The sequence below is a fragment of the Alosa sapidissima genome, chromosome 16 (assembly GCF_018492685.1).
Source record: "Alosa sapidissima isolate fAloSap1 chromosome 16, fAloSap1.pri, whole genome shotgun sequence".
NCBI lineage: Eukaryota > Metazoa > Chordata > Actinopteri > Clupeiformes > Clupeidae > Alosa > Alosa sapidissima.
The window spans coordinates 31,740,134-31,767,396 of record NC_055972.1 but is presented as its reverse complement, the minus strand read 5'-3'; the positions used below and the strand labels follow the sequence as shown (position 1 = coordinate 31,767,396).

Below are 27,263 nucleotides of genomic sequence, written 5' to 3'. Positions count from 1 at the left end.
CAGTTAGGGAGTAACCTGTGTGGATGACTAATTGGATGGGTGAGTGAACTGCTTTTACAGTGAGTCAATGTTTCCATTTTGAAGAATTTATATTTGAATACAAAACATGTTTGATGTTGGCAAATTAGGCCATGACAAACACAGTAGGCCTACACACAACAAAAATGAGCAGGGATAGGAGTAACAGGGGAACTGTCATTTTAAATTTCCCATCATGGACCCAGGGGCAACTGCGTGTTTAAAACGTCTAGTTTAACGATGCAGTGTTTAGAACATCAATTATTTCCTTGATAATTGCACACCTATGACGTAGTTCCAGTTTTTTGGCCGCATTACGTTTGTATATCAATTTGCCAAACTCCTTGAGAAGTTTAAATGAAGTCACATTGGAACAGAGCTACAAATTAGCAATCTGACACGTTCAGAGCATAGCAGCATTGTAACATATGACTAAGGTGACATTTAGCGCAGTTGCACAGCAGTTGGCAGTAGGAATGGCATCTGAATTGCCATTGCGTGCCCGGACCATCTGGTTTAGCACTATGCACAGGGAAGATGACCCTTTCAGTCAGTTTTAGATTAACTGGGTACCACTTTAACACCAAATGCCACTGCTTAAAGCAGCACAATGGAAGAATTGGCATTTCATTCATTCAATTGGTATTGATTTTCAGAATACTCTGAATGTAATGGCTACATCAAAAGTGTACGCTACTGTACAACAATAATGAGAAATGTAGTAAATAAACTTTAATTTTCCTAATTTTATGCTTTCACTATTAATAAATCTACAACAGAACGTTGTCAACACAAAAACACCACCACTTGTTGCTTGTTAACTGGAATGTCTTCAGACTGGGAGGCTGCGGTGCCATGGAAGCGGGTATCATTTCTCAGAAAACATACCACCAACCAGTAAAGCCATTATTATATTTACCAATTTTCTGAAAGTACAGATTAACAGCCTCTCATCTGAACTAGCATACAAGTATGGTGATTTTGCTCACAGTTTGCAGTCACAGGATCTTTTATGTAAATAAAAATAAAATACGAGAAATGTGTGCATTGAGATAGTTGGCTTCTCTTGAGTTGAATCTTGTATTTCTGGCTTTAATTTACTCATAAATAGAAAATTTAATAAATGTAAGGTCTATATCAAAACTTTTCAATGTTAACTCCTTTTGAAGAAGGAATCGAGGGTGACGGTGCCCGCTAGCTTTGGCTTTTTGGCTTGTCTTCCGGAACCACTGCTAGGTTTTCTACTACCAGTGGCGAGAGGTGATGTCTTAGACCTTGGATAAACATTTGTTTTGGACAGGTTAGCTGGGATCTGATTGGATGAAGAGAGAGAAGGTAATGGGGAGGAAAAAGAATTCTGTAAATCTTGTGCAAAATGGTAGTCTGTGTGCTCTGGCATCTCCCAGGCTAGCACTTCCTGTCCACACCGATCACATGGCATATGGTCATCTGAGGAGAGGCTCAAAGTAGACTCCGGAACAGATGAATCTTCGGTCATGCCACACAGGCCATCACTGGTAGGTGTATATGTATTTTTATCAGGGTGAAAAACAGCATGTTTATTACTCTGACAGGAATCCTCCACCATCTGGTAAGACGCAACACCTGAACCATCAGCTGTGGTGGTGGAAGACTGGAAGTGTTTTTTCTCTGCACTTTTTTTTTGAAAGAATGAGGATGTTACTTGCATGCTGGATGAGGTGGAGGCACTGTTTTCAGGTAAACTTTTTTTGTCATCCGTCCTTTCCTCCTCTCCACTGTCTTCAAGTTCATTTTCAGCACCCTCTGAAAGTTCAACATGATCTTGCCTTCTCTTGACAACATTCTGAAAGAAGGACTCGATCATTCCTGGTCTCTTAGGTGTTGGTAGTTGTTGATTGTTGATTGCCAAGCTAGCAGATGGACTGTGGGATGAAAGAGGTATCTGGGTGGAAATAACATCATTTCTCAGAAACCTGGTGATTCCCCTACATGAAGCTGTGGGAGCATCGCTGAATTTACTGGCAGAGAGGTGTAGAAGGGTGAGGGGAGGGGACCTGAGTAACAGTAAATATAACCAAATCAGTTGTGATTAAATATCTTGAAATAAGAAGCAATTGAAAGTACTCAACATCCTGAATACTGATGGTACCATTCCCTGTGTACTTTCATTTACTTACCAGGCTTGCTGGTGGTTTCCAGCACAATTCAGGCTCTTAATAATTGCATAACTATCAGTGGAGATCTTGCTGGCTTCATATCGTGCCAAAGCACAGCAACGAGAGTAACTGCTAGGCTTTGTTTCTCCAGCAAGCCTCACTCCCACAGTCAGAAGCTTAGCCACACGTCCATTCTGTGGGGGGGGGGGGGGGGGCAGAAGAGTTTAACATGATTCAGTCAAAGACTGCATTTGTAATGGTTCCTGCAAGAAATCATGGTCAGAGTAATTTTCCTCACCATGTCCCTATCTTTGATCAGTCTTTCCTCCAATTCCAAAGCTAGCTGCTCAAGCCAGTGCTGGACCTATTGAGAAAATGATTAAGTCAAACAGTTATGGTAAAAAGTGTCCATCTATGCTATACTGGTATTTGCACATGTTGTTACAATGGACTTTGCAAAGATGAGACTTGCAGAATGCTACCTGGTCTTTGGTGGCCAGAGAGGTCTTTCCTGGAAAATTTTTGCTACAGCCGATGGATTTTGGCAGCTGTCTAGGCTTCACTGGCTCAAACTCTATTCCTCTACACAAGTCATACAGCCACTGACTACAAAAGAAGCATGTGACATTCAAATATAACCAATACATAAGCAAGCACAAAATAAACAACATTATCTATTCAATTAAGAATTTTTGTTAACTTGAGATTTAACTGTACTCAAGGCCTCACCCAGTCTTTACGCCAAAGTGCTGAGCCAGTTGGCCCTGAGTGAACTTTGCCAGCTCTCCAATGTTCTCTACTTCCATAGTCTCTGTGATGGAGGCCCCCAGTTTACCTCCAAGATTACGACTATGAGGAAGGACAAAATGGTTTACCCACAGTTCCAACTGTGCATTCACAGCTTACCATGTACAAAAAAGACATAAATGAAATGATGCAGAACTCACATTTTGCTAATGGGTAGACTACTGAAGAGTTGGGTAACTGAGCTGAGGGGAAGTACTGTTTGGCGGTTGGGTTTGTTCAGGCCACAAGCAAGCTTAGCCAGGACCTGAGAGAGAGAGAGAGAAAGAGAAACAGAGAGAGAATTGTTTTTTGTTGTGATTGTAGTAACTAACTTGACCAATTTCCAGCTTTAAGCTAGGTCAATTTCCTTTATTTTCTGATTTTGATCTGATCTGAGCATAAAGAAATAAGTCTTATTTTTTCCCTTTTTGGAGTTTGGATTCTCAATTGAATTTCAAATGAACTAACTAGACACGGACCTAAATACAGTACCCTCCAGAATTATTGGCACCTTTGGTAAAGTTGACTAAAAACAGGTATAAAAAATAATATTTTGGTGATTTATTGTACTCCCACAATGAAAATAATGAGGAAAAATCCACCCTTCCACCTACTATTGCTAAGTTACAGGGACGCTGGCGAGACACGCCACTCCGTCTGGCATCATGTTTTTGTTTGTTTTTATGTAATGTTCGTAATTTTATGTAATGTCATGTTAATTTTTTGTATTTATTTGTCTAGTTAAATGTATTCTCTCTTCATTTATGTTATTTTCAATAATTGTCATGTTATTCTTAGTCCCTTTTACTGCTTCCAAGTACATTGGCAGCTTGCTATGGCTAGAACTAGCTTTTGCCCTGGACTGACATCCTTCCATCCATCCATCCGTGAGAGGTGCTGCACTTCACTGTCTGGTCGAGGAGATCTATCGGGACAGCTGGACCTGGGCCTACTCTGCGAGGGATCTGTTGCGGCCGCCGAGCTGCTATTTACCTGTGAGCTGCCATCTGCCTTGCCTGGAGTCTGGATTGATCATTGAGCAGTCTAGCTTCTAGCTGCTAACGTTCGAAACTACTATTGACATTGGGGAGCTCTGCAGTCTCTCAGAGCATCAGGCTGTCGCTGTTGGGGGTCCACCAAGTTGCTGATCTGCGGGATCGGCCATGACTTCAGACGGTTAGCTTCTACACAGGGTCGGCTCAGATGGCGGCACGACCAAGTGCTTAGCAAGCTGGCAGAGGTGCTGGAGAAAAGTCGGCAGGAGGCAAACAACCAGAGTCCATCAGAGAACCGACGCAGTATCCACTTCCTCAGGCAGGGGGAACCCACAGTGCATACCAACAGGAGACCACCCGCCAAGCTATTAACACCAGGGGCGGAGTGGAAGATGGAGGTAGACATGGGAAGGCAGCTCCAGTTCCCACAGGAGAAATGCAGCACCACCTTAAGACCAGACGTGGTGCTGTGGTCTGCAGCGGTGAGGTCCGCAATACTGATCGAGCTGACAGTGCCATGGGAGGAGGGACTGGAAGCCGCATATGAGAGAAAGAAGGCAAAGTATGCAGACCTGGTCGCGGAGTGCAGAGAAAGTGGATGGAGTGTGAGGCTGTACCCGGTGGAGGTGGGAGCCAGAGGCTTTGTAGGCAGAACTACATCACGCCTGCTCAAGGACCTGGGACTATGTGGAGCCACACTGAGCAGATCCACCAAAGAGCTCTCTGAGGAAGCGGAGAAAGCAAGCCACTGGCTCTGGCTGAAACGACGAGACAAGGCTTGGGGAGTAACATCCAATTAGGTTTTGCTGCAGGGGGTGTCAGGGAGACGTCCCTGTTCACTGCCCCACCACCAGGAGATGTTCTGGGTTAAGGGGCGAAAAGTCAATGAGCGGTGGTCCCCAGCTGAAGACCCTGCAGCAAAACCGTGCGGTATGCGGTCAGGGTTAGGCCTGCCTCAGGGGAAGTGAACGACCCCTGCCATGCAGTCCACCACAGGCACCGTTGGAGGTGCGACAGGCCTAAGGCCCAGCAGAAAGACCACCACACTGTAATGAATAAATATGCTTCTAGTGATCTCTAGACTGCAATCTACAAGTAGGCCTACTAACGTCACTTACTTACTTACTTAGGCCTATGTTAACGTTGGATCCTCCGGGTTGGACTGAAGACGCAGCTGTGCGCCATGTCATTGCCATTGGACTGAGTTGGACTAAGTTAACACAGACTTTTCTTTATTTTAATTTCTTATTTTTTATTTTATTTATTTTTATTTTATTACTTGTTCATTTTTGTTTGTTGTCTGTCTTGCATGTCTACCGTTAGGTGTCTCGGGTACGCTGGCGACTACGTCGCTCCGTCCGGCATCTTTTGTCTTTTTGTTATGTGTCTTGTTTGTGGAGCGCTTTGTGTTGCACTCTGTGCATGTTAAATGCGCTATAAAAATAAAAGTGACGACTTTTTTTAACGAAAACACGTTGCTCACAATTATTGGCACCCCTGAAAAATCTTATAAACAAAAGCATTTTCCTATCTAGTTTCAACTTATTTAAGTTAATCAGAGTGTCTGAACTTTCAGAAGTAGTTCAGGACTTTCTTTCTTTTTCACTATGGTATGAAAATAAAGTCACACAGAAGCTAAATCCTCTAGTCATTTTTCAACATCGGAAAGACAAAAGATTACGCTAAATTTAAATTAAAAAAAAATAGTGTGTTGACATTTGTAAGTCAGAGAATGTCTATAGAAACTAGGTACTTTGTTGAAAATGCCTATATTTACAGTTAAAACAACCACTGTTGGAGAGTTACAGACAAAGGTATCATCTTGGGGTCACCAAGTCCCCTAAAAACTCTTCAAAAGTGACCTCACTGATAATAGATTATTTAGAGCAGGGATTCCCAAACTGTGGTGGTCCGCGAGCTCCCACTAGGGGGTACGCGAGATGAAAAGGACAATGTCAGAAAGGTGTTAAAATGATTAATTAATTAATAATCTAATTAATAATACATAATTTCGAATTGGATTATAATGATATGGAAATGTAAAATTAAAGGAAATCATTTGTAAACTCTATAGTAGGCTATGTTTTCATTAAAAAATAAGCTACCCACAATGCACGTGATTTCCTGCGGGCAGCCAGAATATCTGGCTCGTTAGTTTCGTGGAAGTATAGGCTAGGTACGCAAACATGGAAAACTGGCACTGTGCAAAAGGCCTAATCAAAGCAATGGAAGAGGAAAAGCGAGAGAAACAGCAGGAGACGGGTAACAATGGGATGGGGGTAGAATGATTAAGGCGGAGGTGGCTCCAGAACGCAGGGGGATGAAAGAAAGGACGAGACAGAAAAGAAGAAAACGAAATGATGAGGCATATAGGCCTAGGCTTCACGTGGATTTATCTAACCAGTCTAATGTCACACTGTTTTTTTTAGCTCAGACCAGTTGCACATTTTTATTTTGTTATTTGTCATCATGTAGGGTGGCTAATTAAACATGATGGCCGGAATGAGTCAATAGAATGTATTACGTTATTATGTGTTGGATGGTGGGGGTACACGAACCGAGTCAGGATGTAAAAGGTGGTCCGTGGAAAAAAAAAAGTTTGGGAACCGCTGATGTAGAGGGCATGCCAGGTAAAAGCCTGTCCAGTCATTTAATTACCAATGTAAACGGCAGGAGTTACTGAATGGTACGGTGACTTTGTCTGGAAGTGTGGTCTTTTGTCAGATGAAATGAAAATTGCGTTCTTTGGCTAGAAACACTTTGGGCTCTATCTTGCACATAGCGCAATTTACTTTATACACTGCCGCTTGTATCATTCCTATTTTGCATTGAACGCACAGCGGAATTTTCCCTCTACAGATGCAGGTCATTAAATTACGAAATGAACTTGCGCTCCTGGGGGCGGTTCAGCGAAAAGAGAATAGTGTCGTGTGAATAAGGCGAATTGTGAGTGTTCTTGATAGAGATTGAGTTTTCCTGATGAACAAAACAATATTTCAGTACCATCCCTGACCATTGCTGACTAGCCATTGCTGTTCTTTTCTACTGCAGCAATATTGTAGAAAGGCTTTAACGTACACTCTTATTTAATTACTTCAGGCCAAAAGTGTTTAAAGGGGAGATTTTTTTTGCAATTCAACACCAAGTAAAATCAAGTTGTCAAGACTTCCCATTTCCTCATCAAAGTAACGAATCAGAACATTCGAGATCTTGTCCATATTTCCATTTGTTGCCTCATCAGCATTTAATGAAAACATGGTAGTTTTGAGTTTTACAGACAACTCAGTTTTCCAATGAGCAGCAATACTGTGTTTGCTCATGCAGGAGGTCTGTTCATTTGATAATGACAATCTGGAGATGGCGCTTTGTCTTCAGCAACAGATCGTATAAGGTTGACAAGAGGTTGCGATATGGTGAGGGACAGGTCGTGTTGTGCTATGAAATGCATACATACATGCATACTTTCTGAGCGCAAACACGGTAAGCCATAGATAAACATAGCCTACCTCTGTCGTGGTGGCAGTTGCACCAGGTAGGGAAGATGTCCTGAAGAGCACGAACATTAACCTTATGGCGGTCTTCTGATTGGTGGCGTGCTAAAACTGTTTCCTATTGCATTTCTTTACACCATGGCTTGCCGTTCTCCCTCGCTTCCAACAGTCAAGCCCATATCCATTTATTATGACCGCCGCGCAGCGAAGAGGTTTAGTCAGATTTCTTTTTTTTTTTGTCCAAATTTCCATCAAGGATTCCCGGGACACTGAAAGACCGGGGTACACGAAACTTGGTGGGCATGTAACCCCACATGGATAGCATGGAACCATAGTTTTTCGTTTTGATCTGTATCCCCCCCACTGGACTGGACCCCCCGAAAGGAGGGTAGGGCAGACACAGTTTTCTGTGTATATCTCGAGAACCGTAGGGTTTAGGAGGACCATTTTTTTTTGTATGTTGATCTCAAGGTGCCATGTCAACCCATTCCAAAACCACTCATTTCATGTATAGCGCCACCTAGTTAAACACAAAAAAGTAAAAATGAGCTGTTGTAATCGCAGGTATCTGTGACCTAACATAGTCAAAACTGCACGAAATGGAAGTGTAGGATCATTATGACACCATCTGAATGCACGGCAAGTTTCGTGGAATTCCGTTCATGGGGGGCCACACAATAAATTAATTTATGTTACTATACACCAACTGGCCTGTAGGTGGCCGGAGACAGTTTTCTGTGAATATCTCAAGAACCGTAGGGCCTAGGAGGTCCACCTTTTTTTGTATGTTGGTCTTAAGGGGGCATGTCAACCCATCCCATTACCACTTATTTCATGTATAGCGCCACCTAGTTAAAAATTAAAAAGCATCACATTATCTCTGGCTGACATGGTCAAAACTGCACGAAATTGAAAGTGTAGGATCATTATGACACCTTCCGAATGCATGCCAAGTTTTGTGAACTTTTGTTCATGGGGGGCCTTACAATAAAATGATTTATGTGTACATTTAGTGACCGTACACCAACAAGGATTCCTGGGACACTGAAAGACTGGGGTACACGAAACTTGGTGGGCATGTAACCCCACATGGATAGCATGGAACCATCGTTTTTTGTTTTGATCTGTAGCCCCCCGCTGGACTGGACCCCCCGAAAGGAGGGTAGGGCAGACACAGTTTTCTGTGAATATCTTGAGAACCGTAAGGCCTAGGCGCACATGCACACAATTCAAGAATTTCTCAGAATTATGAACAGTCAAGATGGGGGTGGGGTTGTATAAGATGAATTCTACATGTGAAATCTATGAACTAATCATGTTTTGGTACTTGTTGTCTAGCAGATACCAGTGAGAATTGAGTGTGGATAATGCAATTTAGTGAGACAGAATCATATAGGCCTTTCAGCGTGATTTATTTTTGTAGAAAAAATGTGCTGGACTGGGCGGCGGTCATATTTTGTACCGCTCTGCGGTACATCTAGTTTTTAAACTGTTTTCTCAGACACCTGTGAGAAAAGTCCACAGGAAAGACAGAAACAGGAAGACGTTTTACCCTGCCAATTAAGGTATCATTAACATCAATGAGGCCGGACACCTTCTCTTTCACACATAGAGCTCACAATGCATCATATCCAAAAAAGTTAAACGGATTGCCAACCTTATCAGCTGTCTCGATTGTGGCCTACTGGTTAGCGCTTCAGACTTATAAGCGGAGGGTTGCCGGTTCGAACCCCGACCAGTAGGCACGGCTGAAGTGCCCTTGAGCAAGGCACCTAACCCCTCACTGCTCCCCGAGCGCTGCTGTTGTTGCAGGCAGCTCACTGCGCCGGGATTAGTGTGTGCTTCATTTCACTGTGTGTTCACTGTGTGCTGAGTGTGTTTCACTAATTGGGATAAATGCAGAGACTAAATTTCCCTCACGGGATCAAAAGAGTATACTGTATATACTTATACTGTATACTTACTTATACTTACTATAATCCAACTTTTAGACCGTTAGTCCTCCAGACGTGTTTTTTTTTTTTTTTTAAGCAAACACTCCACAGGCTAATTAGACAAGCGTGTAGCTACAACATAAACAAAGCGAAACTCATGGCTGACGTATCTTCTTGCGCTGTCACTGATTGAGACACAGAAAGTTCAAGAACACTAGGTCTACATTAGGTCTTTAAACATTTAACATCACATTAATTCATCAGACTTAATATTTGTAGTTGCCTTAAGAAAAGCAAAAGAAAAAGTGATAGACCTCCCCCCTTTTTTTTATTTATTTTTTCTCATCGGATCTGCATCGATCTCAAATATGGCATTTCTAAAATCAAATTGACGGAAATCCGTCGTACGACAGAGAACTTTAAAGCCCCCCTGTGTAACGTTTTCAGTTTGTTAACAAAATCAACATTTACCCTTCATAAATGTGGCCTCATTCATGTTTAATTACCACCACCACCACCACTTCGAAGCATACCAATTGGCTTAGAAATCCTAATTTAAATCTACATAGCACAGGGGCGACTAGCCGTGTACATGCGCCATGTTAAAATACCGGTGGCCAGCAAGGGACATAATATGCGAATACAGCTCAGTCTTTGGCGTCTGGATGCATAGAAAAACATTAGCTTGGATTCATCTGCAGAATTTCCCTACATTCAGCAATGTAAGTTCCGAGCCCATATTCTACAAGTCATATCTTCCTAACAGTCCGACATTGACATTGTATTTTCCAACAAAATAAATAAAGAGAAATAACTTTGTTCGTGATCTGTCACCAGCTCACTTGATCTCTAGTTTCTAGACCCAGAGACAGTTGACAACCTAGCCTAACCAGAGAATGTCTAATAAGGGAAGAACCGCCACTCTCGGGAAACTTCCGGTTTCTGAACTGGTTGCAGTTCCTTTTCTGGTTCCACATGAGGGCGCTCACGAATAAGTGCAGAATGAATGGAGGCTTATGGAGCTGTACCCATCAAATCCACTTTTCTCGGGATATAATTTTTTGCTCAGAAATTCGAATGTTGCAGTCAAAAGAGGGGGCAGAGAAAATACAAACTGCTGAGTATTTTATTTTTTGAGTCACTTATTTGTTCTAAAAAGCCTTTCAAATGTGTCAATGACGTCATTCATTAGCAGAAAGCTAGTGTGTTGTGGGCAACAACGACCCAATCTGTAAGAAATCGAAAGGACGTGACTACTCGTTCATTCAACTTTTGACCTATAATCCATATTGAGCTTGCAGAAACCACAATCAAATCTTCAATTTCTCAACGACAACCAGGTGAAAGAGACAAATTTAGCTGTCTAGCTCGATAGATCCCCATTGTTTTTGCACTTATTCGTGATCGCCCCTAGCGGAACTGCAACATATTGCAGGTACAATGGAGTTAATAGGGAGTGATCCGGCTCTCCGTAAACAGGCTCTGGCCTAACATAGTTATGCTAGGACTAATAGACCACAAAGTTGCTGAACGTGTTATTTCAGTTTAGTTTGCAACAATATAGTTTAACAAAAGTCCTTAGCTGCAGTAGCCTACTACCTAGCCGTTCCCTTTCACTTTCCGTTTACTGTGCTAACGATAGCTAGCTAGCTTGGTCCGAAAGAGTTGCATTGGCATCGCACAAGCAATGGCAATAAAATAGTTAAAATAAAATAACACAAATGTTATGAATATGTTGTTATTGCTTATTCAAGCATAACTCTCGCCAAAATGCATCCTAGGGTGTTTTTGTGAATGTAATGTTACCCGAGTCAAACTTTCGTGAATGGGAGTCGTAGGTACTAGCCTACTATTTTGATACGTTAAAATCGCTATTTTAAAACACTAAGAAGGCTCGACACAACGTGAAACTTTGATCGAAGTATCATCAGTGTCTCTACACATGAACTTAAGCATTGAGAACGTTGTTAGTGTACACACAGTTTACTAAAAAGAAAGGTTTTGGACAACTCAATCCTTGACTGGCATGATGGCAGCGAGTAGAACACCCAAGTGAGTTGTTCAAAACCTTTCTTTTAGTGAACACTGTGTACACGAACAATGTCCTCAATGCTCGAGTTCATGTGTAGAGACACTGATGATACTTCAATCGAAGTTTCATGTTGTGTCGAGCCTTCTTAGTGTTTTAAAAATAGCGATATTGACGCGATCATGTATCAAAAAACAGTTCCCATTCAAAACTCCACTTGACCCAAAAACGACAACACGGACAAGCTTGAAAGTTGCGCTTCAGACATAATTTTGCTTTTAAACAAAAGTTTGACTTGTGTACATTCACAAAACACCCTAGGGTGCATTCTGGCGAGAGTTACGCTTTCAGAGAGAAGTTTATGCTTCGACGTGCTAGGAGTCCCGAACTAGTGTCAGTTTTGATGTGTGACGGCTCCCGTAGTTCTAAAGGAGGCAGCGCTTGAGAGGTTGGTTGCTATATAACTCCTAACCACTAGATGGGAGAATTTCTTACACAGGGGGGCTTTAATCCTTGTGCTATTTTGCAGATTCAGAAAACAATTCCGCCACAGATTGATAATATTTGTCCGTTTTCCGAAAAAGTTTGGATATTTAACGTACAGTTACTTTCATTCAACAGAGGATTTTTAAATAGCTAGCCTACATTTTCTACTAGTTTTAATGTGCAAGTAACTTGAAATGTAAAGTGGAATGACAAGACCTTAGGCTTCCCATGTAGGCTAAACATCACCCCCTATTTTTCCAGTGTCCTTTGGTATGCAAAGTAACATCATAGTTAACAACACAACATTCAATTCACATTAGGCCTACCAGAGATTAGATTTGGTGATGGCCTTGGAGTCTGGCTGGCTCATATTCAGTGAGGTGAAGTTTCATGCAAGAATTGAGGCTGTCACTATTTAAGAGCAACTCCACGCAAAACGGTCATATCCATAACGGCAACTAAATACCATGGCATTGTTGACAGTTTTGCGCGGAATTGCCCTTAAACGTAAGCGCAGGTTTGTCTTTATATTTTTCATATGTGAGAAAGATTTCTCACATGCAAGTGGAACCGAACAGGGTTAACACAGCAATATTAACTCATTGCAGTGTGCGATATAACAGGCAGTTCATTTCGCGTTTTCAGAATCAGTCTTCGGATGGAAACTTTCCCATTTCAGCCTTGTGTTCACTCTCGCAAGTTGTGGTAGCTGACGTTTCCTTTTTGACATTTTCCTTATCTAGCCTACAGCAAGCGCACACATCAACAATAACAATTAAAGTGTTCTCATTGACTGAAATGGAGGGAAATCACATGCGGCTCCGGAGCCGCGGGTTGCCGACCCCTGGCCTATAATCATTATTCCAGCTGTAACACTAATGTTTTGACAACCACAATTTTGCCTACCTTACCCATCTGAAATAACTCCTAGCTTTGCTGCCTCCATCCTTTCATTGTTTTCAATAACGTTTTATATCCATGATGGCCTTGAAGTCTTGAGTTAGTGAATTAGCTTAAATCAGTTTATTGTGTGCTGATGACCAGCAACCATAAATGGTAAAAGAAAGTAGCAAGCCTACAATTTCTGTAATTGCTGCGTCCATGTGTTGTTATTCTCTCCTGCTCAAACAAAAGTTGTGCGTGCATTAAGTTGATTTTGAACGTATTTACAAACTTATTTTACAGAAAATATTGTAAATATCCTACTGTCATGCAGTTAATGAGATACTGTGCAGAGTTGGGAAGTTATTGTAGGTCAACTTGGTGTGAAGACACACATAGAGGAAATTGTCTCTCGTTGTTGAGTTGCGTGATGGTAAGTACAGTGCGTACGTCCGTACACCTGCTTGGCCATAATGTAGGTTGTGCACAAAGCACATACACTTTGCTCCTCTCATATACACGGACGCAGCAGTTCCCATTTCTGCAAATCATATATAATTACAAGGAAAATACGAGGGATCATTGTGGTGTCAATGAAGATGTGGGGAAAATAAGCATAAATCTAGCGTACACAACATTTCCATGAATCATGGATGTGTTGATGACAAATGAGGAAATATTAGGACTTAAGGAGACGTGATGTTGAACTGCATATGCCGATGCAATTTAACCCAAATGCCCAAGCAGCAGCACGGGAGAGGAGAGGTTATCTGACAGAAGAACATTGCAAAATATCACCATGCATTCATAGTGATTCAGTTAGAGTGAGCCCAAAACATCGGAAAGTATGTCTTTGTGACATTTCTGTATTTACATTTTGTCAAAAAGAAAAATCAATAGCAAACTGTTCCTAACTGACTGTTCTCCGCCATCATAATAGCAATCCGCCATGGAACAAATGCACCTGTTGTTAAAGGGAATGCGAGATGACTCTCTGATTGGTTTATTGCACGTTCGCCCAAACCACACCCATGAGTAAACTGCTACTTCAGACCCACCCATTTTAAATATGCGTCGGGCGCAACAGTCATTTATCCCGCCTGTAAAATAGCAACAGTGCCCAAGATCCGCCCACAAAGCTACTTGCGTTTTGCGCAAAGATACTTGCGTTTCAGATCATTAAAACAGAGCACTTTAGGTGTGTTTGGCATACATAGAAGAATGGATATACTGAAAAGAACCCCATGCCTAATGAGAATAATGGTGGAGGGGCTGTGCTATTGTGGGGCTGTTTTTATTCCCAAAGGCCTTGGGAACCTAATTAAGGTGCATGGTATCATTAACACCAAGAAAAACCTGAACATTTTCAAAGGAGATCTGTTGGGATGGGCATAGTCGATCGTCTGGAGAATTAACGATCGACTATCGATTAATTATTAATATTTCTAGGCCTATATTAAAATTCATTATTTATTTAACTTTAATTAAAATTATTTATTTAATTTTAATTAAAATTTAAAAAGGCAATGAAAATACAAAAATACAGTGTGTTTTTCCTCCATGAGATCTTTATCACAAGAAGAATAACTTGTGGCAGTTAAACTGGACTTTCGGTTAGGCTAAACTTTAAGATATCAAGCGCTACGCTGCGGTGCTCTAAAGCAGCGGAATGCGAGCCGCCGTTCAGATTAAACAGACCCTCGTTTGTTCCAAAATAATAAATTATAAAAAAGAATCATGTTAAACAATAACAACCAAAAACATAATAATGCTTAGATCTGACAATCGTTTTTTAAAAGATAAAATGGTCCCACGCCACACTTCACCGTGAACTCTTCATAAATCAAAACGGAAACTCGTAGGTAACTGAGTAGCCTATAGCGTCAAATAGACCTATTGTCCCCGGGTGGTATAATGCTTAATTGCTGCCACACAGTGATTCATTTAATTGCTTCAAGACACACTATGTAACGCAACATGCATTAGTTTAATCGACAACAAATTAACGTGATCGACGAAATTCTTAATGATCAACTATCGATTAATTATGCCCATCCCTACTGCCAAGACACTAAAAGTTGGTCATGATTGGATCATTCATCAGGTCAATGAACCAAAACAAACATCCAGATCAAAATAAATATGGTTTACCGAACACAAAATCAAGCTTCGGACGTTGCCATCTCAGTCCTCTGATCTAAACTCCATAGAAAAATAGTGGGGTGAGTCAAAGAGGTCAATGCACACGTGTGGAATCTGGAATCTGGACGATCTGGGGAGATTAAGACGAACTGTCTTAAATCCCTTGTTTTGTTTTCTCCAACTTTATGGGGTGTCATAGGGGAATATTACAAGCTGGAGGCAAAATCCCCATCACAAAAGGAGGCTTAAGAAGGTATTACAAGCAGGGGTGCCAATAATTGTGAGCGACGTGTTTTTGTTAAAGATATTTATTTGATGACTGAGATTTTACTTTTTCTCAAAATACATTTTCTTCCCTTCAAGGTTGGATTTTTCCTCATTTTTTCATAGTGAGATTACAATAAATCACCAACAGATTATTTTTTATACCGGTGTTTAGTCAACTTTATCAGAGGTGCCAATAATTCTGGAGGATATTGTAGGCTTATAAAATAGCATCTGACCATATTTTTTTCAGATTCAGAGATTGAGATATTTATTTATTACAAACACAGCTTGAACAGTGTACAACAGGTAATGAAATGGTTACCTCCATGACTGTAAAAAGGAAGAATATAAACTACAAGTATTTCCAAGGAACTGCAATGTGTGCTTGCTCAGTTGCGTTTCACCAACAGGAGCAGATAGTGGAATAGGGTAGATTGAACTCGGCTTGATCCAACAGTACCTCAATTTTGAAAATCGGGCATACAGGTCAAAAACTATGTGCATTAACGCAATGTCCAAAATTCTGCCCACTACACATTTATTACAGCGGATGAAAATGCACTGTACTGTTATTCCAAGGCTTTTTCTTCTGACTTATTCTTCTTCTTCTAACGAAGTTAATGCAGCTTCAACCGTTTAACGTAGAAAATTCATTCAAACTATGTTACGTAGGTCTTACTTAGGACATGTGGGCTATGTATTTTTCAGCTTTGTAACTTTTATACTTTTTCAACTATTAATTAAAAACTACTCAAAATTTCCCCATAGACTTAACATGGGCTGATGACATCACAATAGAGCCGTTAAGCAATTAGAATCCTATGGCAGGTGTTCCGGCCACCTGGATCAACTGCCAGTCTCAGGCTTTAAGCATACAAACGGGCCCTATTTAGAAGTCCTCACTACAATATTTCACTGTTAAACAATTTAACCCTTTAAACTACTTAACTTTTTAACTGTTCAGCTATTGTAACTGTTACTTGTCATCAACTATGACTCCTACCCACTGTAGCTAGTTAGCATGGTTAACATTGTTAGCATATTAGCATTGCTAGCATTTTTAACAAAACTTCTAAAAATGATTAGCTAAGTTAGCTAAGTCACATGGTTAACATAGTTAGCATTGCTAACATGCTAGTTAACATAGTTAGCATAACTACTAAAAATGATTAGCTAAGTCACATGGTTAGCATATTAGCATTGTTAACATGCTAGTTAGCATAGCTACTAAAATGATTAGCTAGGTTAACTAAGTCACATGGTTAACATAGTTACCATGTTAGCATTGCTAACATGCTAGTTAGCATAACTACTAAAAATGAAAACATTAGCTAAGTTAACTAAGTTAAGTAACTTGGTTAGCATTATTATCTTTGATAACATAGTTAGTAGAGCCCGACCGATAAAGGATTTTGAAGGCCGATACGATACAAATATTTGTTGATTTAAAAATCCGATATATCGGCCGATATATATATTTTTTTTTTTTTTTTCAGAAACGCGCAACAAAACATTAACAGATTTCCCTAACATTAGTTATTTGTAGTTATTTATGAGTATTGACTAAAATAATATGATAATGCATTTCAAAAACAAACTTGTTTATTTTTAAATAATATTGTCACAGTGGAACAGAGGAACATCGAAATATATTAAAGTTCTGATAAATAAAATGTATAAAAATAGAAACTTAAGATATGAAATTTAGTTTTTTGAACAAAAACACAATAACAACAAGAAGCTTCGTAAATATAACTTTGAACTAAGACTTAACAATTACAAAAAATAATGATGACATTATTACTATCATCATCATTTGTATTATCATTAAACAAGATAAAGGTCACTCTTAAATGTTTGAGTGTGCGTGTGTAATAATTAGTCCCAATTGCCTTATAAGCTACCTTATAATTACAATGTCATTACAATCTTTACCTGCACTTTTAAAATGATTTCCATCAAGCTACATCAAACCATTTTCAATCATCAGTTGCTGCCTGCCTTCTAAAACCTACTATTTAGTGATCTAAATCCATTATGTAACTCTGTTGCGGCTGAACGACAGTCTGAAGCGCACACTTGGCGTCATTGGATTTAACACACGTGTAAAAGAAAAGCTAACTTTTATGCACAAGCTACATTTTGCACAAGCTACGTTTGATACTTTTTCTCTATGTCTAAATGTTCACTCCTCTCACGTCTAATTTACATTTTACAATGCAGGGACTGTAACTACAGATATACTAGTAATAAATCGTTACTTTATTTAGGCAGAATAAGTTCGTTGTGGTTTCCAAGCTCATTAATGTTAACGTTAGCAGTCTTCCACTGATATTCATAGCATTAGCTAGCTTTGTGGTTAGCTAGTCTATGATGAGCCCTAATTTAGCAATGGATTACGTCATACTGCAAATTGTAAAACATACGCTTTCAAAATAACAGGCCAGGGAGAGATGATACGTCTCTATTCTGTCACGCTATTAAAGAAATACATCTTCAGTCACATTGTCAAAAGTTAAAAGGACAGACAGTCAACTACACTGTAACAACGTAACGTAATTACTAGCTAATTCCGCTTCACTCTCGGCTTATTTAACAGCAGCAAAACTGGACATTGTTTTCACGAATTTTGTCATGCTTATTTGAGTTAAGAGAACTGATGGGGATGTTCTTTTAATTGTTATTTCAAGAAATGTATGTCTCGTGACTAAATCACCATGAACACACTGATGATCTCACTCGCGGATAACTGGTTCTCTCTGCCCGACTCTGGCTGGATCAGCAGGTTGCAGGATGTGTGGCGCGTTATACACGAGTGTTGCCAGCAGGGACGGTGTAGAGTGCCCTCTGGTGGACAAACTATACAACGCCAACACTCATGACATGGTTGAAGGGTGTTTCGTCCGTTTTTATTTTATTTTTTAAATATTCATTTATCGCCATTATAAATGCCGATACTGATAGTTTGGAAAAGGCCTAATATCGGCCGATAATATCGGCCGGCCGATAGATCGGTCGGGCTCTAATAGTTAGCATAACTGCTAGCAAACATTTCAGAGCCATTCCAACTGTCAGTTATCGTCAATTATCTACCTAAATAATTTAACCATTTAAATTAAACACCTACTTAACCGATCAAATCATTCCAACTATATTAAACCTTATCTACCAAGCAAATCATTTAACCACATAAACTATCCACCTATTTAACTGGTCAGTCATTCCAACTATATTAAACCTCATCTACCTAGCAACCAATATAGTTTGTTTTTACTCTGTATGATATTTTACATCATATTTTTTGCATTTTCATGCACTGTATTTCCTTCAGGAAATGCTTTTCTAGTTATATTATAATATACTATCAGGCCTACCTGAGGACATGTAACTGGGCTACAGATTTTCTACAGGAATAGCATGTTTGAACGGGCACTGCACTAGTATTTTATAATAGCGTACTATACAAGAGACTAACCTTGTTGTGGGATATTCCCGCTGAGCACTGAAAGCCAGTGCACTGCTCAACAGCAGCCCGCATCTCTTCTACAATGATGGCCCCCACAGCCAGCTGCAGGTCTGCACTATCCATTTGCGTTGTTGGGGGCAAAGAGGCCAGCCACTGGCCCAGGCCCTTTAATCTGACTGCATCTGTGGGGACAAACAAAGCAAGACCAATCAAAAACATCAACTCAAGAACTAGGCACAAAGAAGAATAAGATTGGAACTATTTACATGGGTGGGGGATAAACTAAAAAAATCTAAAAAGCAATAGAAAACACAATTTTGTGTCTTCAAACTAAATTAGTTGGTAATGGAACTGTTGTATTAAAGCAATATGACACTTGTGGTCGTGGTTTGGCAAAAGATAAACACGGCTGTTACCTTCGGTACTCCGTAAGCCTTCGGTAAGCCGTGGTGATATCCTTTACTAACACCACTCCCACTTGTGTCAAGCTGCTTAAATAGTCATTGGCAAGGTAAGATATAAAGATTTGTAATCAAAATAATTGTTGTGTTCTCTGACTGTGTTGCAGATATTCAATCATATGATTTCAACTGATATGACACCAAGAAAACTGGTTGTAACTCAAGACAGACCATTATCCAACATAGCATCTTCAGTCTTATCCTGGCTGGTGGTAGCCTGTGGGTACCCCTGAACAAAGGTGGACGTCAGGAGGTGTGGCTCAATCTGTACATCTTCTATGCTCCTAAGTCTTTGCTTTACACTTGCAGAAAGGTCCATGTAGGCTTCGTCAATACTAGCCCTCTCAATCACAGCAAAACGTGACATCACTTCAATGACCTCCACACTTGCGTCCCTGTAGCTGAAGGCAAAATTGAATCGTAATGAAATAACGGGCAATATACATACAGGAGAAGCAAATTTCCATCTTCTGTTCTCAAACAAATAGAGGAGTGAACTGAATGGCACACAGCTTTACCTGTGTTATTTGGCCCCATTCAGATATCAGGGGTGAATAACATAATATGGCCCCTATATAACACAGGTTAAGACATATCACATAATGTTACCCATGTTATTTGACTGAGGGGCCCAATTCAGATATCAGGGGTAGCCGCGGGCCGGAGAGTTAGCTGAAGATGGAGAGGAACGGTGAGTGGCTTTTAGGTGGAAAGTTTCAGTTTAAAGTTTTGTTAAAAGCACAGTGATCAGTGCTGGCCCTAACACCACACGCATCACACACTGTGCGTAGGGCACCAAGGGACAGAGGTGGCACCACAATTTTGCCAATATATAGTAGCTTTACTGCAAGAAAAAGATTACAATGGTTATGCTACAAATGGTTATGCTATAAACTTCCACTCAATATTTAAGTCTGAAGCAAAGACAGTAAGTAGGTCTCGCGGGGGAAAGACTACAACCGTAAACAGACCCCCTTTCCGTTTCCGGTAGCGCAGTGATATTAACCTGTTGAGGAGTATGGTCACAAATATAAATATGTGATCAGATGCAGCTGGGCCCCTGGGAGTACGATCACAAATATGTGATTAGAACGTTTTCAAAAAAGGTTCTATAACATGACGCAACAATTACCCTCAGGGACTTTTCTGCCATTAAACAATTTTAAGAACACTGAAACTATAGAACGTTCACATAGAATTCTAGAAGGAGCCAGGAAAATAATTCACTCTCTGGGGAATGGCATTGTCTTAAAGAATTCACTCAACAGGTTAAGGAGCAATGTGTCTTCCAACAGAAATCAATGGGATTTTACAAAATGGCAAATAAAACAGGACAGAAACTGTATTTCGCTACGCTACTTGTTTTGGAACATCAACGGACATCACTAACCACTCGGTGAGTTTTAAAAACGTGGGGGAGATTTGCAGAGTGGACTGCAGCTGGAGTCTGTGCTTCAAGAACCACCACGTACAGACGTATGCTCATACTTTTCATGTTCATACTTTTCAGTTGGCCAACATTTCTAAAAAAACTTTTTTTCTATTGGTCTTAAGTAATACTCTAACTTTGAGATACTGAATTTGGGATTTTCATTAGTTGTCAGTTAAAATCAAAGTTTCACTTTTTGAATGGAATTACTGACATAAATCAACTTTTTGATGATATTCTAATTATACGAAGCACTTGAAAGATTCACTTTTTAAAATAAATTACAGAAAAAAAAATGAACTTTTCCCCAATATTCTAATTTTTTGAGACCCACCTGTAGATCTAACTCTCACTACTTAACCTTTATAATCTTTTAGGCTACTTTGTTGGTTTTGTGTTCACACTGACATTTTTTTTTTTGCTTTGCAAGCATTGGTATTTCGTTCAGGAAATGTCATGTACAACATGCATGCTTGTGTACAAAACCCAGTGCATGCAGTAACTTAAATATGTGCATGAGACAAGTTGTTTGGTTCAGCATGTTCATGATGGGAGCAATTACAAGATATGGCAAAATGGTTTTACATACAGAAATTGGATAGCATCATAATGTGATGCAGATTAAAATGTTTTTTAACTCACTGTGTAAGATCTGCCTTGCCATGAGACTCCCTGACTCTTGCCACCTGGAGGTCTGGACATAATTTCTTGGCATCATCTGCCCACATGTTTCTGGTGACCCCATGTGCTCTTGCTTCATAACTCACCGCAATGATGCTAAAGAAATATGACAAAATTGGATCTTAAAAGGGGCATAGGACCTCATTTCAAAGTTAGCAAGTAAGACATTTATTAGTGGAAACCGTTTTTCCAACACGTTTCATCCAGTCCTTCTAATTGCAGAGTTTGCAGTTGTTAGGCTAGCGTACGTCATCAGTATGTGTTTGTCAGTATGTCAGTATGTGTATGTGCCACTAAAAACAGTCTTACCCACTCCAAAGTACACCGGAGGCAAATAAATTATAACGGCAGACAATCGATGTAAATGTCTCGTGTTGACGGATACTTTTTTATCATGGCATGTTAATGCATATTGGCCAACCCTAGTTATGCAAGAGGACATGCACTACAATCAGACATGATAGAATCTTACCCGCCTCCCTTCCATGTCTTGTACTGAGCCACAACACATGGCTTATTCTTTAATTCAGGGTTGATCCGTTGCTCTACCTGTACATAAAAGCAGTCCATATCCACCAGAGCAACAACTCTTTCTTTCCCATAATCCATTGACTGCTCCATTCTAGAAAAGACAGAGAGGTTGTAATTGATTTTGGAGCACCATACTGTTAAGATGTCTTCCCACCAACAGTTAACAGACACTTGAAAGGACAAGAGAATGAGCGATATTCTTGACTTTGCATTTGTAACTGTAGCCAGCTGGTCCGTAGCTACGCAGTACAGGGCTCTAGAGTGTGACCAAAATTTTTAAGGGTGTGACTAAAATTTTTTCCTGGGTCATACGGGTCAGCGCCTAGACTTTCCTTGCATCTGCCGTCTCTCCATGAACTAAGCGTTTGTTCTCCTTTGATTAGTGTTGCACCGTGCATCAATACTACAAAAGTATCGCAATACCCTGAAATTAGAAATGTCATAATACCAATTTGTATTAGAGAATGACAGTCGGCACATCCCATAGCTTATGTGTCTTTCGTCCTCACACACACACGCAGCTTTTAACCTGCAGCTGTCATGTGAAAAGTAGCGAAACATGGCTGCTAGTTTAAGTGATGCTATGGCCGCACAACAAATAATAGTAGGCTAATGTTAAGTTGATGTGCTGACTTGCACCTCTCAAGTTTATGATGCTAACCTACCTAGGCTATGGAATTTAATTCATTTAGGCTAGGGCTGAAAGGATTACTCGACTAATTCAAATAATTCGATTACAAAAAGTGATGGAAAATGATGTGGCCTACTCAGCTCAGGGATTATTGCTTCACACGGACAGTTATAACCGTCCGTAAAAGGCAGAGAATGTTTTGGGATCATTTCAAACTTAGAAAAGAAGACAAGGTGCAATGTGTCCACTGCAAAGCAGAACTACCGTACCATAACAGCACGTCAACGATGATTCAACATCTGAGCCGAAAGCATCCAGTTGTTAACACCAGCACACGAAGCGTAGCCGACAAGGCAATGTAAACACTGATGTTCCCTGATTTAATGTATTAGCTAGTTAGAACGTATGGTATTTGTAACGGCAGTAGACTAATGTTGTGAGTCGATATGATGTTAAGTTGTGGAAATTCTAAGTAGTAAACTAATTCAAGTGAGCAATACACCAAAAAAACTCATCACACACACACTCATCCCTTTCTCTTTGTCGCGCTCGCGCGCACGCGCACACGCGCACACACACACACACACACACACACACTCCTGGTGGGCTAACTCACCTATTGCCTACCCCAGACATAATTATAATAGCCTTTACAAAAAAAATAACTGCATTACAAGTGTCAAAACTGCAGTTTTGGCACTCATCTGCCCTCCGTATCAGCAGTTATGTACCCACACATGCATATACAACATACACGCTAGCTCATACATGGACTGTTTTCTGATATCTTGTATGGATAACATTATGGACCGTGTTATACTATGGACGGTAGCATGGGAAGATCACACCTTGTGTAAAGCGAGAATGTTATCGGACATAAGAGTTACCGACTGTTGCGCTGTTCTGGCTGTGAAGGTCCAGTGGCAGAGGGAGCCGACGAGATACTACGGACTGCTTATTGGTTCTGGGCGGTGTTGAACTGTTACATTCTGTTTATTTGCTGTGGGGGAATTTCGAGATGGTCCTGATCAAGCCGCCTCGATGTTAAGTCTGATCACTTTGCTGCCCTTTTCCTGACCCGGTACAGGTCCTGGATGGAGGGAAGGTCAGCTCCAATGATCCTCTCTGCAGCCCTAATTGTCCATTGCAGTCTGGCCCTGTCCCGTTTGGTGGTAGACCCAAACCAGACAATGATGGAGGTGCAGACAGACTGAATGATGGCTGAGTAGAAAGAAAGTGGTCAGCAGCTCCTTAGGCAGATTAAACTTTCTTCTCAGGAAGTATAACCTCTGCTGGGCCTTTTTCTGGATAAAGTCGATGTGGAGAGACCATTATAATCACAATGTGTGTTTCTGTCCCCAAAAATGAACAACGTCTGAAGTGGGGTCATGCCAGTTTGTTGTAGCTGTTTTGGTATGTGAGGCAAAATAAATCTGCATTGTTCAAGGCTTGCATTCGCTGTGTTTGCTCAAGTCATGGGCTATCACCAGTTAACATGGACATCATGCAGGGCCTATCACCAGTTAACATGGACATCATTCTGGGCTCCAGACTACATGTGTTCACTAGGAGCCCAACTGAACATTTTAGGGGCACAACCAGGAAATTTAGGGGCACACACCGTAAATCAACATGCTAATCAAATATTCACATTTCTACCAATTTACATTATATTACTAATAAATACTTTGATAATAGATGCAGAAATTACAATGTGCCGTTTCAAATTCAGTGTCACATTTTATTGTGCACTTTTTTAACATATCACGGCATATTCTCTGCTTGAGGCTTAAATTGTGTTTATCTAGTGTATTGTGTTTAAACTGCAAAGTGCCTGCACTGTCGGCAAACTTCGTGTTCCCCTCAGTTCTGGGATAGCGACTGCAACATTCGCAGTTCATGGAGTTCTTCTCCTCAACCAGCTGTATTCTCGCAGGCAGTCTTCCTGAAAATGGTGGGTTCGGGCCTTTTTCGCCACACAAACCTCTGACTCTGAATCATCATCCGACTGTGACACTGTAGACCAGGGGTGGCCAAACTTTTTGGCTCAAGGGCCAATGGAATGGAATGGAAATGGAAACGTCTTTAGACATGAAAAATCGATTTTACAATCGATTCTTATGTCTCAAATCAAACAGGATTTTTTCAAAACCTTTGTTGTTTTACTTTGACACGTTCCTGTTTGTAAAGGATTTTGTGTGGATAATGCCACATGATAGGCCTACATGAACCGCTGATGTCCGCGCATTTGGCAAGATCTTTCTGCATATTCTGTCGCTCACTGCTTCGTGAAAATGTGAACCTCCGAGGGGCGGAGGCAGAGTGATGTCATCGCCACACCTCAGCTGCCCTGGACTTGACACTTATAGTATTGCCTAACAATAGTAGTACTAGTTTTCATACATGACATTACCTACGATTACACTCAGGATAAATATCACAACTGGTGCTGCGCAGCGCCAATCATGACTCATTCTCATGACTGCATGAGAAGATCATTATCATGACTTGGTGGACTGAACAGTGTTTTCCCTGTGTTTTCTTGATGCATTTCTAGCTATCGTCGGTGACGCGAGAGAACTAGTCAGAAGTTATTAGGGAAGTGCGGTGTAAGTTTAAATTAATTTGTGCGTAGTGCCGGTGTCATTCATTTATTTTAAATGTCTTACAACATAAATAAAAGCATTCATAGTCTAGTGAAGTCAGATATGAGCATACAAAGACATACACACTCATGTTAAGCCTATATGGTAGATGCGCACTAAATGCGAATGCGCGATGCATTTGATGCAGGCAAAAGTATCGACTGTTACTAGGGCTGTCACTTTACGTTCGAAAATCGATTGCACAATCGATTGGACCAAACAACACAAGTTTCGAAAACTAAAATAGGGAATCGATTTTAACCAAATATTTACACTATTAATTTTAAACGAATTAAACAAATAAAAAAGATAGCTGTAACAAAAGTCACAAACAAGAATATAAAAGAATTCCGAAGTGCAGTAAGCATTGCGAAAGCTAAAAAGAAAATTCCCACCAATTTTACGCACCGGAAACAGCCGTTTCAATCAGCTGCTGTGCTGCTCGTGTTTTGCCAAAAAATGGAGGACAACACGATCAACCTGTGCGACATGTACAGAGACGAATGATAGGCCCTAATAACTTGAGGAGTTCGATGTGGAAGTACTTCGGATTTTTGGTATATCAAACTATGGAGAAGAACAAAGCGGTAGGCTATGTAAACTGTGCAATCGAGTTCTACGTAGGCGAAATTTGTTTGACATTTCTAATCGTAAACACAAACACAGCTACGTTGAAGCCTGCAGTCATGTTTGTCACTGACGTAATATGGCAGTCCACTCGGCTTATTGTTTTTCGAGAATGTTGCACTCCTGTTTGTCATTGTGCACGAAACTTCACGCCAATAAATAATCAGAAATATTGCTAGCTTGCGTCTACAAGCGCCCTCTTTACGTTCGTCCTAATGCCTGTTAGTTGTTTGTGGATTGGCCTATATTTGACGTTGAAAATGGAAACGTCTTTAGACATAAAAACAATCGATTTTACAATCGATTCAATGAACACAAATCGAACAGGATTTTTTCACAAAAATGACAGCCCTAACTGTTACTAACGAAGGTATTATAGCAATATTATAAATGTGGCGACAGAATAGCCTAACTTGGGTAGACCTAGCGTTTAGTAGCCTATGCATTTGCGGTGATAGCCAAAACTAATGTGAATCGCGGACTATCATACAACCAAAGAAAGTAAAGGAGATTATTTGTACATGCATTAGCCAAATAAAGGACGGGACTGTACCCTTCACAAACTGTAAAAATTAAGTTTATTAGTTTTACAGTTGACTACAGTTGGCAGTTCACCATCAGTCCACACAAACAATTCTGGTTTCCTTGCACTAGCCATTTTCGTCCTAGCCTATTCTGTCTGTTTGTATAGCCTACAGCGTGCAAGCTTTGGTCAATTTCTGTAAGAGAAACAGTGCCACCTATAGGCCTAGGATATGAAGTAACGTGTTGAGTCATGTTGAGATGGATCCATTTGGACGCAAATATTCTTGATAAGGTTCCAGGGAAGACGGAGGAAAAAAAGATTGATTTGATACGTGTGGACTAGCCCTAAACTAGCACAACGGCATGCGCGTTTGTGAGTTTCAATTGGGAGTGAGTAGCGAGCTAGCTCTCTGTTGTGTTTGAACGTCAACAGAAGTAACGTTACCCAACAAAGCTTAATGCACCTTTAATGATATAGTTTGCAATTATATATATATATATATATATAACGTCTTTCGTCTGAGTGGTTGTAGTGCAGTGCTCATTGCGTTGATATGAAATGCAACTTCAAATCTGTCTAAAACAATTGTTTTAGATGTTTGACAACTCCTGGTGTGGTGAGCTAGGCGAGCACGCACAAGGAAACCAGTAGCCTAGGTGGAAAAACCAGAAGGCACACAACACCGGTATCACAAATAAGATGGTCATGAACGATAATCCGTAGCTTGTTACGTTAACGCCCCACAGGATAGCATGCTAAACCACATTGTTTATTTTAAACACAGCAGCGCTCGGTTTCAAGAATTGCGCTGCCGTGTCGATTTCATTAGCAGGGAACTCGTACTGAGAACTAGTAAAGGGGTTACATACCGACACGGATCCAGGTGAAAAATGACTCCTCAAGCTCTCTGCTCCCTTTCTCCAGCAGCGTGAAACTAGCGACAGTAACGAAAGTTCCAATATTGCCAGCAGCGTGAAACCTGAAACTAGTGATGGGACGTTCACTGAGGCACCGAAGCTGGTAGTCTATCACTCCCGCCAAGCAAACTGTTTCGACACAGTGTAGCAGAGCTTGTATCAAATTGGCATAAGCACGTGA

The 27,263-nt window shown here is 40.6% G+C and overlaps 1 protein-coding gene across 3 annotated transcripts; it reads right to left on the bottom strand.

Moving 5' to 3' along the window:
- Positions 1-70: 70 nt before the first annotated feature.
- On the bottom strand, positions 71-27,263 carry polh (polymerase (DNA directed), eta). 3 transcript variants are annotated; one of them, XM_042065862.1, is made up of 12 exons: positions 27,035-27,263; positions 21,678-21,827; positions 21,167-21,301; positions 19,267-19,496; positions 18,644-18,816; positions 3,104-3,207; positions 2,886-3,005; positions 2,639-2,762; positions 2,455-2,520; positions 2,178-2,350; positions 1,777-2,054; positions 71-1,743 (listed from the first exon to the last, which is right to left on the bottom strand). In XM_042065862.1, the coding sequence occupies exons 2-12, from the start codon at positions 21,824-21,826 to the stop codon at positions 1,172-1,174; spliced, it is 2,124 nt and encodes a 707-aa protein (XP_041921796.1). In that variant the 5' UTR covers position 21,827; positions 27,035-27,263; the 3' UTR covers positions 71-1,171. The 3 variants fall into 3 exon arrangements, with proteins under 3 accessions (XP_041921796.1, XP_041921794.1, XP_041921797.1); XM_042065860.1 differs by having other exon boundaries at positions 71-2,054; positions 27,035-27,262; XM_042065863.1 differs by lacking the exons at positions 21,167-21,301; positions 21,678-21,827; positions 27,035-27,263 and adding an exon at positions 19,705-19,907 and having other exon boundaries at positions 71-2,054.